At 41.4% G+C, this 16,935-nt stretch overlaps 1 protein-coding gene across 1 annotated transcript; it reads right to left on the bottom strand.

Annotated features, from left to right (window-relative positions):
* Positions 1-2,421: 2,421 nt before the first annotated feature.
* Positions 2,422-16,559, bottom strand: aif1l (allograft inflammatory factor 1-like). Its single transcript, XM_061073281.1, has 6 exons — positions 16,436-16,559; positions 16,198-16,259; positions 13,555-13,621; positions 9,424-9,465; positions 8,136-8,298; positions 2,422-4,462 (listed from the first exon to the last, which is right to left on the bottom strand). The coding sequence occupies exons 1-6, from the start codon at positions 16,458-16,460 to the stop codon at positions 4,375-4,377; spliced, it is 447 nt and encodes a 148-aa protein (XP_060929264.1). The 5' UTR covers positions 16,461-16,559; the 3' UTR covers positions 2,422-4,374.
* Between the last annotated feature and the right edge of the window lie 376 nt (positions 16,560-16,935).

Genomic DNA, 16,935 nt, shown 5'->3' with positions numbered 1-16,935 from the left:
CAACATAATTTTCATCGCAATAATAGCAATATAACAAAGGTTCATTCTACATATTTCTTATGCATCGTGCAAAGTGATGAGGTGTAATTTATAAATGATATACCTCAGTTTTTAAATTTAAAATGTTTATCATTCTCTGTCCATAAAGAAGAATTTAAAACTAAAATGTTCACTCAGGAGCAAAGAGAGTCTTTAAAAGAAACATTTATCGTGATAATTATCAATATCCCCTGGATCTTCCTTCAGATATGATGGTTATAGAGGTTGGAAAGCTCATGATCAAAATTAATCCTGTCTGCCGGATTCAAGTTACCAAATCATGCAGGAATAGAAAATAACAGAAATTATTAAATTAAAGGTCTGTAGAACTGAGATACAATTTCGGTGTTTTACAATATAAGTGTAATTCTCAACCACATCCAACTCAATTACTGTGGGTCTGGGAGAAGGTGCTGACTACTTTAATCAATGTCAGTGACTTTAGTTCTGGACACCTTCAGTTTACAGAACAGGAAGTCAATATAGCAGGACATATAATCAGCTTTGGGTGCTTCTGTTTCTTTGTAAATTAGTTTATTTGTCCTCTTCTTAGCTTGACATAACTACTCTCAGTTAAATACAATAAAAGCTACATACAGTCTATGATTCAGACGTATCAACCTAAAATCCCTCGCTAGTGACATCTTCTGGCTGCTTGTGGATCATGCAGCTGGAATTTGCCCTCTGTCAAGTGTGCTTGATCTTTCTTGTCTGCTGTCCAGTAATAAAATAATGAATTCCCCAGGATGAGAAGAGCCGCTTCATTCCCCCAGACAGTGAGTCAAAGATCTCTGTCTATTAAGTACTTTGTACAGGTACAACTACATTTCCTGTTACAGGGGTTATTGCATTTATCAAAGAAAGTAAAGATAAGTCGAGTTGTAATGACTAAACTGTGACAGGTTGAAAAGTCATTCAAGCGGCGAAGCAGCTTAATGATAAACTGGACACTTACACTTTCACAGCCATTCATAATACACCAATCAGAAGCTGAACAAATTTGACAAAATCTGCAACGATTAGTCAAGTAAGTGACTGGTAACAAGTTGTCAGACAGGGATGACGAATATTCGGCTTATGTGATATTTAAAAAGCTTCATTCATCAATCACAAACAAAAAATTGTAGAGTGAGGATAAGTTCAATAAACCAACATATATAAATTAATCTTTATTTTAGATTAATAATTGATACGACATAAATGGCATGATGGATTAAAATTTGCCACTGTTTTCTCCTTGCCACCCACCTGCCACCTTTAAAATCCATTCCTAAATTTGTGATGGAGGCTTTTCTTTTTTAAAAGACCAGAGATGGAAGAGACGACTGATATCACTGAGATGCAATGATGACATCATCAAGGTGGTTTTGTTCTTGAACTCCGGAGAAACAAAGTATGTGACTCAGCTTGTGCTGTGTTTACACTTTGTTGTGTCCTTTGATGATTAAAGTGAATGAACACAAATATCAGAGTAGTGAGGCTTTAAAAAATAAGTAATTTGTAATAATGAACTATGATGTGCTTTAAAATGTACTACTATCAGAATGAATTTCCTCAATTCTCAAATGGCCTATGAGCTGTTGTTCTATGTGCCATTACAAATGTCATAAACTGCCCTATAGGGATCGGAATAAATTTTAGCTCTAAATATTAGGATTACTTATGGAAAAAAACACATTTAAGGTTTTTCTTAGTTGATCATTCTTTCACTCGTGTCGTGACATTAAATGTCCAGTAGATGACAGTGTTGACGCAAGAGAGGAGAAGAGGAGGATGATGCCCCAGGGTGCATCGCAGAGGTGAACATTCACTGTTTCCATGTCTCTGGTTCCACTATTAAAGAGCAGTAAAATGCAGTGAATCTACATAAATTACTCTTTAGAGCAGACTGAGCTATAAACACCCTGGTCACAGAAATAAAACAACAGAGGGAGTGGGAAAGTGAATGAGGAGCATTGCTGTGAGAATCCTCCGAGTGGCAGCACTGCACCAGATACTGTAAAAAGATAATCCTCAAACAAGCCTGACACACCATCAGATGAAATGCAAAAAGATGGAACAAACATAAAATTGATGTTGCAGAGTTTCTCAGATTAAATTAGACCTAATGTGAAGCCTGAGGTGTCGCCCTCATCCTGAGCTGGAGGTTTCATTTCTCCTTCCATCCAACTGTTCTTCCTCCACTGTGCCATCATAAGCTCCTGGCAGTTTGTTACACAGGACACTGATCATCGTTTTAATTACAAAGCTGCTTATTATAATCTGGCTGGATCCGCCTCTTAAAGCGAGCCGCTCGATGAAACCCGATGCATACGACCTCCACGTTAATTAAACCAGACACAATTGGGCCCTTTCATGGGAATGTTTGCACTGAAGCAGCTATTTACTTTTTCATGAAAAAACATTTTATTGCTTCAGGTTGTGAATGCATACAGCTGCACGTACATTACACAACATGAAAATTTGATGACAAGAGAAAAACAAATATGGAATGAAAACCTCCATATAGGAGGTACAGCCAGATATTCTCACACACACACGCTATCTTTATATGAAAGAACTGGATGAGTGTCATAGTAGCTGACCTGCAAAATGAATAATGCAAAAGGTTGTATCAAGGCAAATGTGCCACAAGGAGATCTTATTAAAAACCCTGCAGCTTGACGGCCAATCTCACCTTTCTATACAAGACAAGAGGCTACAGTACATAACTTTACTGCATCTAGTCTCTCTCAATGTAGTGTGGATTCTGCTATAAGCACAATAGACATGTGTTTAGTACCTGACATCTTTCACCCAAACATGAAGTTACTTCGGTTTACTGCAACAAACGATCCGGAACTAAGCACGTCGCCAGTGTTACAAGAATTTTAATTCCTTTGGTGTCTGCAGACAATGTGCACCTTAACAACACAAGAGTCGTCTACCTACAAGACTGAAAATTACAAAAATACTTTAAAACATGTTATGTGTGTTAAAACGACTACAAGTAGCAAATTCACAGTAAATAGAGTGTAGAGGGGGACAAAAAACGCTTTAGACTGGAGAGACAAAACACAGAGGCACAAGATACAGAATTCACAGGACAATGAACCCAGTTGAACAGAGAGATGGAGAGAATGAATGGGAAAAAATTAAGGAAGAAAGTATATGAGCTGAAAGACAAATATAAGATGAGTCAAATCACGAAATGAGCAGGTTAAACACTGGAGAGACATAAAAAAAAAAGGAAAAGAAGGAAAAGCAAAGAAACCGCACAACAATCCATCACATGTATATGTCACGCACTCAAAATGATGTTGAAACAATTAACATTATAGTTCGACAAATAACGTTATAACTGTCAAAGACATAAGAGGACTGCTTGAACTGAACACCTGTGTGCACCTTTTTCAATCTGTGTTTAAGCTCTACAGTATCTGCATGTTGAGGCACTTGGAAAGAATATGATTGTACTGTGTGGAGTGTATATGTACATTTGTTCTGCTCGTGTGTGTGCCTGTAAATCACACTCCTTCCAAATCTAAAATGTGCTTTACTCTACAGATCTAAAATTGAGTTGACTTCCAGCCAGATAAGGAAACTGAAAAGTCCCAACATGATCGCCAATTTGTGTTTCTCAGCTAGTGCAAGTAAATATTCCACACGCATCTTTTAAAAAATGATTTTCAGATCATGAGGCGGCCACGTTCACCTTCTCAACTAATTCCAGATCAGTATTTGGGCTCGAGGGGCCAGTGACTGTGACCCAGAGGAAATGGGCTGGGCCTGTGATCTCTGGCACCTGATCTAAAGTGAGACGCTGACTAAGATTAGCTCGGCAAGAATCCATTCAAGACCACAGAGGACAGTGCAAAAACTGGGTTGGAAGAACTGCTTGGTTTTCCTTGTGCTTCTCCAAAAAAGCATCCTTCTCTCACATCGTTGAAATGAAGTGCGTTCCCAAAACGAAACAAAGAAACGAGGAAGGAGGGAGCGAAAGAACGATGACATCTGGAGAATATTTTGTTTAGTCTTCCCTTAAAATATAACCATGATACACACACTACAAAATTGAATTTATCAAGCAGATTACATGAAAAACTATAGATGCTACATTGTAATTAAGGGGGAAATAAAGGATGATAATTATATTCACAGTCAAACATTGTTTAGTGAGTTGTGGTCTCAGTCTTCCAAATAACAGACACCTTGCACATTATTCACAAAAATAACCTCTTCACTCACTGGTCCCACACTAACACAACACTCCACATGTTATGACAACGGTTCAATTCCAGGCAACCGCCAATGGTCCCTCTGCTCCACGAGCAGTCCCAAGACTGACAGCTACACTTAAGGCAGGCTGGAGATGTCCCGCTTCGGAGGGGGTCCACCTGGCTTGCAGGCGGCGCCGTTGGCTTTGTCTTCAAAAACCAGGACACTGCATCGAGAGAAAAAAACAAATCGAAGTTAAAAAAACAATAGTAACAATTACAAATATACATTACTTATCTATATTTGTGACTTTTCAAAGGACCAGTGTGAAGGATTTAAGGGGAACCACAGGCAGGGATTGAGTTTCATACTCGTATCACATGACACAATATATTTTCATTAGTGTAGTTCCCTGAAACTAAGAGTTGATGTGTTTGTATTTTGCTTCAACAGAGCCCCTCACAGAATCAATGTCAAGGCACATAGAAGCTGTTCTGGCAGCACTATATGTGCAACTGCACATCAAAACTTCAACCTTGTCCCTAATCCCAGTACATTGAACTTAAGTTATTAAAATAAAAAATTCAAGTACAAAGGTTGCTGGGGGATTTCTGCAGGTTTCAACAAGTTCAAATTAAGACTCTTTATGAGAATAATGAATGAAATTTAAAACCTACAACAGATATGAAGGAATATTATAATCCCAGAATAACTTACTCCTCCACACAATTGATATAAGGTGATGCATAATAACCGTTAATATGCCTCTCAAACTACAGACATTAGGTATCCATAGTGACGAGTGTACAAGTACCTATCAGGTCCACATTGGTCTTATTTGTAGTTTCATGCAAATATTAGTATAGATGAGAAAAAACCACAACCCACTGAAACATCACAAACTAAAAGTTACTTTCCTGTCAATATACAAAAAACTTTTAGCTGGAAATATTTAAACATTATGTGATGATAGAAGCTCCCGAACAATGGAGAAAGGCATAAAGGAAACCAAAAGTAAACATAGACCCTGCGGCTGGAGGACATCAAAGTAAAGAGTAAAAGAAGAGACGTGTGAGCAATAGAAGCAGGATGTGTGAGGGGGGGGGGGGGGGGCAAACAGATCCTTGAGGATACAGAGAGCCACAGTGACAGTCTGCGTATGAACTATCTGAGCTGTTAAGTGAGAGGAATAAAGGGAAACCACAAAGGGACGGCGAGGAATGGGGATTCAGTCCGTACACACAGTGGAGTAAAGGATCTGACAGAAGCTATTCAGAGCTATTCGAATGCCTGTCTTTAATTTCCTTTTTTGGAAAACTCCGCAAAGCTCCGCTAAGCCCATAAGGAGCAATGATCCCGACGAAAAAACCGGCACTCGGCGACTCAAACTCTGACACATCCCTCTGGCAGCCGATCTCTTCCCACTACCGACACCTCCTACGCTCATAAGCTGAGTGAAGTCGGCCCAGTCAACCCCCCCGACAGACGTCAATCAGCTACCACTGCTTCACCCACTAACCCAGTGCAAGGTTAAATGTCTTGTTTTTGCAAATAAGTGGATAACTTGGAATATGTGGATTGAAGATTTTAAATACATCGAAAGTGATTATGATTTGAGCGTATCGCTAAACTAGGTTAATCAGCCCTGTGTAAACAAAAGAGCGCAATAGATCAAGTGATTGAGTGACTTAATCTTGTTACTGTGTGAAAGTCTGACCGAAATACACACAAGCCCACACATGCACTCGGTAGAAATAAGTCAGGAAGGGACGCTGCGATAATCTAATTTAAAACATAATCCTGCTTTATGGAGTTTCAAAGCAAAAAGTGGAGGTTTGGTTTATGTAAAGCTTAAAAAATAACAGTTTTATCAAGAAAGATTAATCACAGCTAGTGCTACTTGACCGTACAAACATCTAGCATGACTCACTGCGTATTCCTTCACTTGTATTGCACTCATAGTGGCTTCATTGAAAGAGCTTTCACAACATGATCCAAATTGTGCAGCCTGACCTCAATCATTTCACTCTAATTGCAACTAAAACAATTGTTTTCCTGCCAAATGCTTTGAATAGCACTGCTCCAAAGCTGTTTTGTTCTCCTCGTCTCTCCCTCCCCTCCTCCTCCTCTCCTCCCGTGAGAGACAAACACAGCAGCATGGGAGAGAGTTGTAGTCATCAGTAGGCTGCCACGAGTTTTGGAAAAGCCTAAATTATTAAGAGACAGCAATATAGTAATTGTGAACATTAAAACTAGAATGGTGCAAAGCCAAGACCCAACAGTCCCCTTATGCAACCCCATGACAATTCACTAGATCATATAGAAGCTCACTGCCATATAATTTAAACAGAGACGTCTCTCCTTTTGCTTAGTGAAACTAAAGATTTCACCACACGGATGAAACGTGTGTGCAGCAGAATTAATGTTATCAAGATGAGATTTCAGCTTCAGCAATGATCGACTGAGTGGACACCTTCGCCAGGGAGAGAGCTCGACATTTATAAATAGCGACGGTGGGATTATGGGACACACTCTCGAGAAATGGTCGAGGGCAAAGGCGGAAGAGTTATGAATTTTCTCTCCGCTGGGTGTTTCTGGGATTATGAGATTTATCTACTGAATGGTCTAGCCAGCCTAATCCAGCAGAGCTGAAATTCAGCAGCCGATACACTCGGGCTCCTGCAGGGTGACCCAGAGCAAGACTGCTTTAAAAGGCTTACACCAGCTATATCACCCATTTTAAAAATGGCTTTAATTACCGTGTGTCACCTTATCCTCGAGGGGTCATTCGAAAAAAAAATTACTATATTTGAAGTAGCGGGAGAATGAACAAGAGATATTCTCCATCTTGTCCTATGTTCTGATATGGGACAGTGTTTAGTTTAAATAGGCATAGAGGTTCTGATGTCCTGATCTACTGAGTGAGCCATCGTGCTAGTGGCAGAAACTTGGACTATGGGCAGAAAAGGTTTCTGGTTCGTCTCTGGTTCGACTCCACGGAGAAACAACAAAAAGACGAACCTGGATTGATCTGTCCAAAAATCCAAGAGGATTCTCCCTACCCTGTCTAGTTCCCCTGAGCAAGGCACCTTACTCCCCCAACATCTGCCCCCCGGGCGCCGTACATGGCTGCCCACTGCTCTGTGTGTCCTGCACCAGATGGGTTAAAAGCAGAGTACAAATTTCCCTCCTTGCATGAGCGTGCTTGTGCATGTCTATGCATGTGTTTGGGACAAATAAATGTATCTTAATCTTAATCTACAAGCCAGGAGCCAGTAGGATTTACCTTCAGCCTCAGAGTACCCTGATGTTCGGCCTGTATCGGTGATTACAAGGCCACAACACTTGAGGGCGCTAAGGTGCACACCTGAGGTTATGTCCCTAACATCCGCTGGTGGCCGCTAACACCTGCCAACATCTACTGGTAGTCGGTAACTTAATTTGTGCAGAAGACCTTCAAACGTACATTGATATTCACCATCTAGTCCTATATTCTAAAATAAAAAAATCTTCATGGTACAAGAAGAATGTTGTTGGAAGAATCTGATGAGTTCAGTTGTTTGCTTCTTGCGAGCACTACCTGACTCTCAGTGGTTCCTCAGCCTATAATCAGTGATCTAAGCACATGATCCCAGCTAAAGATAAGGATGGGTTGTCTTTAGATAAGCTACGCAGATAGGTTTTGTTGCCATGGCGATTAACGCCTAAAGTAGCATGTGGGTGGTTACATCATCGTTAGTCATCCCCCACACCCCCTGCTGCTGGATGAAACAATTGGCTGACACAGCACATGACTCACATCCTCCCTCTCAGACATGTGGACACACAATGTATCAGCAGATGGTTTAAAGACAACGTGTGTAAAATGACACACACATGCACCGAGGCGGTGTACTCACAGTTTGAGCACAGCCGAACGCTTGCCCAGCATCATCTTGACAAAGTCCCTGTAGTTGATGGTGTTGCTGCTGCCGCCCGTCACTTCCACGATCATCTTTTTCAACTCCAGGTGGGTCTTGGGCACCCCCAGCTTCTCCATCATCCGCTTCAGACCCATCAGCTCTGAGAGGAGACACACGAGTGAGTCAGTCAGATCAGAACTTGCACGGCCACGGTCACACATACGCAGATGGAGCAGTGGTGAGCCCTCACCTTCGGTTCACTTCCAATCTGAGCAAGCAACTTTGGTAAATTTATTCTTCTATGAACATTTGCCTGAATTTGTGCATTTGTGACCATGCCTTACAATTGTATTACTTAAAAAAGAAAGAAACAGCAACAACATCTAAATACTTCAGAGTTTAGTTTATTCAGTAAAAGGAGAAGTATTCAACCCCCTGAAATTATGTGGCTCTAACATTTCATGTCATCGGGGCTATCTCAGCTTGGTCTCAACCCTGAACTTTTATGGGATTTGAAATACGGAATCATTTAGGAGACAAGGAGCTTCAAATGAAATGCTTTTGAGTTGCATTATGGGAAAAGTCAGCTTTGGTGCATGACTCATATTAGGGATAAAAAGTCTCAGTCTCCAATAGCTCAATTTAGAGCATTTTTTTTAATATGTCTCTTACCCAAATTATGGATGTGCAACACCAAATCACTGGAGAACCAATCAGAAATGTCCTTCAGAAAATGTTAATCAGCGATAACTGACAGCTTCTAGTTCTAGTAATTCTAGTTTTGGACTTTATATACCAGAAAGTTTATTCAATATTATTCAATTAAGATCTTTAAAGGTTCTACAAGAAAAGGGATTCCCAAAATTATTGCATTTCATCCTGTGGGAAACAGGATGTTCGTATCAAATTTCACGGCAATCCATTGAGATAATGTTGGGATATTTCAGTATCTCTACCAAATTAAATGCACTTCATCCAGTAGTAGTTTAGATTTTGGTCGTGATGAAAAGTAAACACTTCTGGAGCTGCAGACAGGGGCCACATCTCCTGTCTGACTCCTCATCTCACATCTGCTCAGGCCTTTCCCACTGGTGGACAGTGAGGTCTCACTTTACATTCAGGACGCGGACACGACACACGAGCCCGCTCTAACCCTGTGCTCACACCGCTCAGACAATACACACACAGTATTAATTACTGTTCCCTCATGTCAACAGCACACACAGGTCCGCCGACAGTTGTTATCTGGGGTGCAGTTGGTGCTTTGGTGATGGCCATTACTCACCAATGTCTCCTTGGTCGTTCAGGTCAAACTCAGCATATTTATCTGCAAAGCAAACACACACGGGAGATGATTACTAACACTGGTATTCACACTCATCACCTTCTCACACACACAACTCAACTACTTTAACATTTTCATAAACACCATTTCCAGCTGGCTCCGAACATGTCAGCAAAACACACTGTCCACTGATCTCCCTGACTTACGCTGCCGACAGCTGCACTGTCTGAAGGAAAGGCACAAGCAGGTGACAGTGACAGGTGTGTGTTCTCCCGAATGTGTGTTTTGCGTGTCTGCTGGAGAGCAGCTGGGTGCGGCTGACATCAGAGACAGATGAAGAGCGAGAGGGTCACAGAAGGTTACAGGAACCCTCAGAACCACAAAGTCAAATTAAATCTGGTTCTGCTCGTCAGGTGAAACACAGACAAACTAACCGATGCTTATTAAAACACCCAATTGGTCATAGTCGGCACTTTGCTCTTTCTTATCTTTATTAATTGGACCAATTCTAAGAGTGAAAGGGGTGAGTGGGGGAAACACTAGGACACTAACTCTCAACCCTTTGGAATCCTCGGTTTTTAATTTAGCCTTTTTATAGCACATTCATTTGGAGTTTTTTTGGTTCTTTTTTTCAGCAACAGCCATTATATCCATTAGAAAATATGACCAGACAATAAATGTTTCACTTTGACAAAGTATATCAACACACTGGACTTCAAGACACAATAGAGACATAATTTGGATTTGCCAGCATGATCAGAAACTCCTGGGAGTTAAGAGCGCGTGTAAGCATGTGGAACTATTCCTTATATGTCTATTGGGTTTTGATAAGATATTTATTAATAATTTTTGGGTATATTTATGACAAGTTGTTGAATTTTAAAGGTTAGCTAAACATTTTATAAGCAGTGTTGTTATCGTGTGCAACAATTGAACCCTAACCCTGATAAATGTATTGCCCTTTATGATGCAATTAGCACAAATAAGATAAGTGGTAACCACCTGTCGTCTTGTCCGATCAAAGTACATTTAAAACCGCAGAGCGACTTAAAATGGATCAAATACTATAATTTATAAAAGTTCATAATGAAGATGCTACTGTTATTAAGGACCAAAAGAAAGACATTTTCCCGCCTTTCCCTAAATCTCACCATTCTCTGATTTCCAGAAGACCTCTTTAGTCCGATTACACTTGCTATTTCTGTCCCACAATGGGAGCTCTGTGTGTGTGTTGGGAAGGAGGGAGAGAGCGAGAGGGAACTGTGGGAGCCTATTGGGAATGGGACAGGACAATACCAACACTGTTCGTAAACTCTGAGGAGTGGGCCCCACACACACACGCACACACACACACACGCTTGCGCACACACACACACGCGCGCAGTTCTTGAGTGGGCCACTTGTCGTAGCGCAGCCTGTTGATCATCTGCAGCCACAGAGAAAGACTCAGCTAAACAAAACTCGAGTCCTCAGCATTTCCTCCGGACCCACATTCCCTTAACGAGTGATGTGACGAGACGACTGAGTCAACATCAACAAGTTAGGAAGCGCCAGACATTTTTCTGCTGACATTATTCATACACATTGATAAGGAGGTCAGTGGTTTAATCTGAGTTTGTCCATAAAACACTATCATTTGAAGGTGTGTTCCATAGTCAAAATAGAAACCGGCTGATAAAGTAGTTGAAGGGTATGATAAGCGAAGAATTTCACAGCCTTGAAAAAGACTCTGGACCTAAGGGCAGATAACAGTTTTTCTCTATGAGGCTTCTCTTCATTCCAGAAACAATGTGATTTCTGTTCTGTTTCCTGCCCGTCTGGAGATGAAAAGAAAAGCAGAGTATTCTTGTGTAGTTACTGACCTATAAAGCTCATTCAGCAGATGTTAGTGCTACATAAATAAACGTGTGCAATGAAAGTCCAAGTCGAACTTAAGCATCTGTTTATGACCAAGTATGTTGTTTGTTTCTACATTAACCAGCTTCACTCATTTGCTGTGTGATGTAGCATCATGGCTCCTATGCCACGCTCACAACTCTTTTTGTATAGCTCCAAATCCTAATATACATTATCTCAAGGCACTTTACAAAGAAGGTTGAGACCTTTTCATTTAATTTCATGATCTATATACCACTTATCATTTGAGGACCGCAGGGAGACAATCCCAGCTCACATTGGACAAGATAGAACGTAATTCACAAATCACTCCATTAATTGGAAGTCGCTTCGGATAAAGGAGTCTGCTAAATGACATGTAATTTAATATAATACAAATCAACCATTCACACTCAGTTTTCAATTAACCTCAGCTTAATTCTTTGTGGGAAGAAGCCGGACGCTGTGAGGCCAAAGTGCTACCCACTGTACCACCGTGCTATCCACATTATGTCCTAGAATATTAGAAAGAAACCCTTCACATGAGGCAAGTTAATTATTTATAATCAGGGGCTATAAACTGTTTGACTTTATCATCATTTTCTAAGTTACAGACGTAGAACTATAAAACCATAGTGCATTATGTTTAAAGCTGTTGTTGTTACAGATTAACACTATAACAGTCGAAGTAACAGTGCTTCCTCTAAAATGTCCATAAAGTTTAATCAATACCTCTTTAAAACTTTAATAAGAACTGAACCTTAAAAACCTTCAAAATGGTAGATTTTACTGTTCACTTTGTACCTAATAAACCGGGCAAATACTCTGCAAATGCAGGATTCACAAGTTAGTTAATATATTCCATGAAAATGTTATAATTTCTTCAACCAGTGGAAGCTCTCTTTATTTCAGGTAAGGTGGGGTAGGCTGTAGGAAACCCTGGTCTCCCATATTTTTACACAATTTTAGAAATTATCCTTTTTTTTTTAAAAGCTTAATTTAGAGACGACCATCAGCCTTGTAATAAATAACACCACAAAGATAATTCTAATGAATCAAATCATGCACAAACAGTGAACAAGAAACTTGCTGCAGGCTTCATGTGAACATTAACAGAGGAAATGTTGTTTTTTTTATCCTTCAGCTACGAGTTGCATTAATGTGATTCGATTTGTGGTTTAGAATAGATGATGACCTCTGGGTCACTAGGACAGTATGGAAACAGGCGGGAAAAGAGATAAAAATAAATAAAGCAGCAATACTCCCAGGACCTCTGTGTCGGGTCCCCGTTCAGATTATGCATATCTGCTCCATTTCCTCCAGCAAGCACGGGCAGTAAGTAGGACAGTGGAGCATCTTTCTCATTTGAAGACATATGTCCCGTTAAAATAAACAGCTCTATACTGCAGATAGAAAACTGCCATCAACAGAAAAAGGAAACATAACCGCGTGCACCCAGACCAAACAGCACATGTAATATCTGATGGGGAGGAGTGCTTTGGTAAATCACGCAATTTTATTGGAATAAGCTCCAGCAGCCCTTTCTTCCATCCCCAGGAGGTTTGAGTTGGAGCAAAGTTGGGAATATTGTAACAACAAGCTGAGGAACGCCCACGGCACATTCCTCCGAGGCCGCTGAGGACTGGGCTTTGAAAGCCTCTTAGAAATCTCGGCAGTCCGTCTTTCCCACAGAGAAAAAAAATGCTGAAGACTTATGTTGGTGTCTGCACACTGCCAACAAATATATAAACACCGATGGTAAGACAAAAGCCAGGAAAAAGGAACACACCCTCAATAAAGCCGATTTCAGACATGAACTGCATTCTACCGCATGTGAAAACACAAATGTCCAAGCGAGAGGCTCCAGACTTTCTCTGGAGTTTCTCCGGCCAGTCCCCTAGTGAGAACTCCGGAGAATGTTCGAATGAGCTGATGTGATGTTAAAAAAATAATAATAATATCTCCGCACACATAGAAATCGCAAAGATGTGGGCTAACCCTGGTGTCAATGTGCTGTAAACAAAAACAAGTGATCTCCCTAGCTGAATTTATACGTCATGTCCTGCCTCTGCACCAACATCTCACCTGAACGCTCCAGAGAATCTCCTGCTGCCTTGCTTGTGTGTGAAAGGCAAACTCCGGAGAAAGCCCTGAGCAAATTGTGCGGACATCCTCCAGAGTTCATGTCTGAATTCTGCTTAAAAACAACCACGTAGCAGCAGGTACTTTTTTTAGAGGAGGACTACATTTTCTTACTTTTGAGACCTTCCAATTTTTCTGCCAGGTCTTCTTCATCCCTGTATTTCTGGTCTTCCATGTATTCCTGCAGGAGGGAGAGGAGGATGAATAAAGAAAAAATGATCAGAAAAATAACTTTTACAGGCTTTTAAATGAAACTGAAACTCCCTTAAACATCCTGAGCCCATTTGTTAATTTCACTGAGGAATCCCGGCAGGCTATACAGCATCAAAGAGGAAAGAGGCCCACACACAAATCACAGCTTTACAGACTTTAAGATGATAGCGTCCTGTCAAATGTGTCACAATCTACTTGAGATTGATGACTCACAATCTTATCATGTTCCCCCCCTGGACTGTAATTACTTATCAGAGTGATCATTAAGTGGAACACCTCACAAGGGTGCAAAGCAGTGGAAAGAGCCTGCAGGAGGGAGTTGTCCCGATGAAATTCTAATGACGCAATCTGCCGTGATGGGATCCAGCTCAGAACAGAGAGGGAGGTTTTCTCCGCGCTGACCTCGGCGTCTCGGTCCGGCTCGTAATTAAGAGTGAAAAGGATAAACACAGCGGCCGGATGTGTCTCAGGGACACCTGACTCAGCGCTGCACATTCACTGCTGCAGCCCCTGCACGCACAGGAATGTCCTTTCCCACTCACTGTGGATCCAAGAATGTGAGGAGGTTTGAACAAGTGCAGTGCCAAGTATTACAAAGCATGACCCCTCGGTCTGTATCAGAGAATATTTCAGAGGTCAAACACTGTTTATCCTCAGCTGAAGAATCAGCGTTTGTACGTACTTTATGCCTAAAATTATTAATTATTCAGCAAAACATCAAAAAACATTGGAAAATATATTAAATTAATTTTCACCATCCATATTGATGTCTTCAGTTACATTTAGTTAGATTAAACATTTCAGAAACTAACCTAAATATTCAGCTTGGAAAGGGAAAGTGATAACGTAATGATTAAATCATTAATGAAATAGATTTCTTTTCGGCCGATAAACTAATTGGCTAAACATTGCAGTTCTCCAGTAGCAATGAACTAATGCAGCTTTAGTTTTTGAGATCACGGATTGACAACTTATACCACAAATACATTTTCCCTTAATTTCCTGCCTCACCCCTGTCTGTTTATCTGCTTGTTTGTTTACAAGATTACTAATAAAACCTACTCAACTGATTTCCATGAAATTTCGTGTGGGAGCGGGGCTATAGCACTAGTAGTAAAATTCCTTGACACTTATTGGCTGACATGCACACCAATAACAATATATCTGAAATGAGCCAATAAAAGGCCATCAATTGGTTCACACTAGTTATTTGTGTCAACCAATTGTTTTCCTCGCTAAATCAAGTAGTTGTTTGGTCCACATATCGTAAGGACATTTAATCTCTATGTGACGGCCAGGGACAAGATGTGTGGGTCAGACGTCTTCTGGTTGTTGTTTCTAGTTTGACCAATCACAGTTAAGCAGGCTTTGGTCGCCTGCAGGTAAACAGTCTGTGTGGAGAGCTAAAGATATCCACTGTCTGCACTGGAAGCCCCAACACATTGGCCATCGCGCCCAGAGGCAAAATCATCATCTGACGATAGCCAATGGGCTCCCAGGTCGGAAACAATCACCGGAAAGGTCAAGCTGATGTTTTAAAAAGATTCTATGATAGAAAATGTAGAAACTGACACATTTGTATTATTGAGGCAGGAACCAGTGGATTTTAGTAATTTCTTGATTGATCAAAACCTAGCGCTGGTTACTCAGCGTTGAGGAATTTACCAAAAGAAATATCCATTGCTGAAGAACCAGCCTCAGACACAAATCAGTGCTGGGATCGAGAGCTTCATTCCCACTGGCTCCACTGATGCAAACAGAAGAGATTGCAAACCCCACCTGCATTTAATCACAGTATGGCTGTTATTTTTAGCCCTACATCTCCCAAAAGGAATGTGGGAATCAGTTCTGCAAACGCAGAAATGAAAGACATCCACAAGATGTGAATCTGAACGCGGGAGCAGAGAGTGTTTTTGGAAACGTGGTGTCACATGAGCTCCGGGCTGATCTCTCCTGCAGCGACCTGGTTTCTCATGTGGCCGCAGCAGGCAGCAGAGGCCAAGGGAGGGAAACACAGATTAGACACACACACACGCACATTCACACACGCACGCATGGACACATCCAGATCGTGTGTGTGGGAGCTGCTGCTGCTGCGGAGTCATCTGACGGAACGAGGCCTGCTGTGAGACAAAGGGCTCATTCAGACACCTGTGATCTGAGGGGGGGAGCACCATTATCACCAGTTAACCACGATGACTGGGTTGCTGTTGTTTAGATGAGCTGCAGGTCACTGGGATTAGAAGGGGTGTGTGTGTGTGTGTGACAGCAACAAGTCGTGACACGAGCCTGAGGGTAAAATCAATACAAATGCACCAGGAGCATCCCTGCAGTACACGTGTGTGTGTGTGAGAGGCATTTTGGGAAGCTGGTTAACCCCAGCCCTGTGAAAGCTGCACAACCTGGCTGCAGGTAAAGGGTGAATCACTGATGCTGCGTTCACGAACCAAGGCCAATGCCGAGTCAAGTGTGCTCCTGGGATTCAAATCCCCCCCAGGAGGCGTTAGAGACGCTGCAGGCGTATAACGGAGTCAGTCTCCTTACCTTGTTGATTTCCTCCAGCTTCTGTCTCTGCTGCTCCTTCAGCACTCCGAAGGTTTTCCCTCCTGGAAGAAAACAAGAGTTATTTGTTATTTCAACACCCAGCTTGTTCACAGCGACACCAGCTCGTTCGAGCCCCGGAGCCGCCGGTCGGCCTCTGATGCTCCATTGTACAGCCTCAGATCGGAGCTAGCGGTGCACGCAGGCTGAACACACACACACTCAGGGTTCGGTTCTTCACCTTGGACGTTCTGACTCGCAGGCATTTTGTTCTGCGTTGTTTAAAATCCAGGAAAATGAAAAAATAAATGGATGTGTATCCGGGCCAGAGAGGCTGCCGCTGCCGGGCGATGCTCCTGTTCTCCGACACTGCGCGGACACAACGGACCACGGCACCCGGGTCAAGACGGACACATTCACGAGAGGGACGTCCGGTCACCCCTTTCAAAATAAATGTTTTGAAGCTGCCGAATTTCATCAATGGAGTGTGGGGTTGTGTGTGTTCATGAGGAAATAATGTAGCAATTGTACTGTTTCAAATTAACATTCAATCTTAAATTGACAAAATTGGTTTGTTTTATCTAAGCAACAAACAAAAGCTAAAAGTGTATTGGCTTTTCTGAGAAGTTGAAGATTATTTTTATGATGATTTAGTATAATAATATTTAGAAAATGTTCCTTGATAAATTACTGAGGCAATTATTCAATTTTTTAAAATTTTATATGGTATTTTTTTGTATC

This window comes from Limanda limanda, chromosome 1 (genome assembly GCF_963576545.1).
Source record: "Limanda limanda chromosome 1, fLimLim1.1, whole genome shotgun sequence".
Lineage (NCBI taxonomy): Eukaryota > Metazoa > Chordata > Actinopteri > Pleuronectiformes > Pleuronectidae > Limanda > Limanda limanda.
The sequence above is the reverse complement of the archived record's forward strand: the minus strand, read 5'-3'. Positions and strand labels throughout refer to the sequence as shown.

Excerpts from the sequence above, each read along its gene's own strand:
- aif1l (XM_061073281.1), bottom strand. The coding sequence starts at position 16,460 with ATGCCTGCGAGTCAGAACGTCCAAG. Across the intron at positions 16,260-16,435 it reads TGCGAGTCAGAACGTCCAAG|GAGGGAAAACCTTCGGAGTG; the intron begins GTGAAGAACCGA and ends GTTTTCTTCCAG. Across the intron at positions 13,622-16,197 it reads AGCTGGAGGAAATCAACAAG|GAATACATGGAAGACCAGAA; the intron begins GTAAGGAGACTG and ends TCCCTCCTGCAG.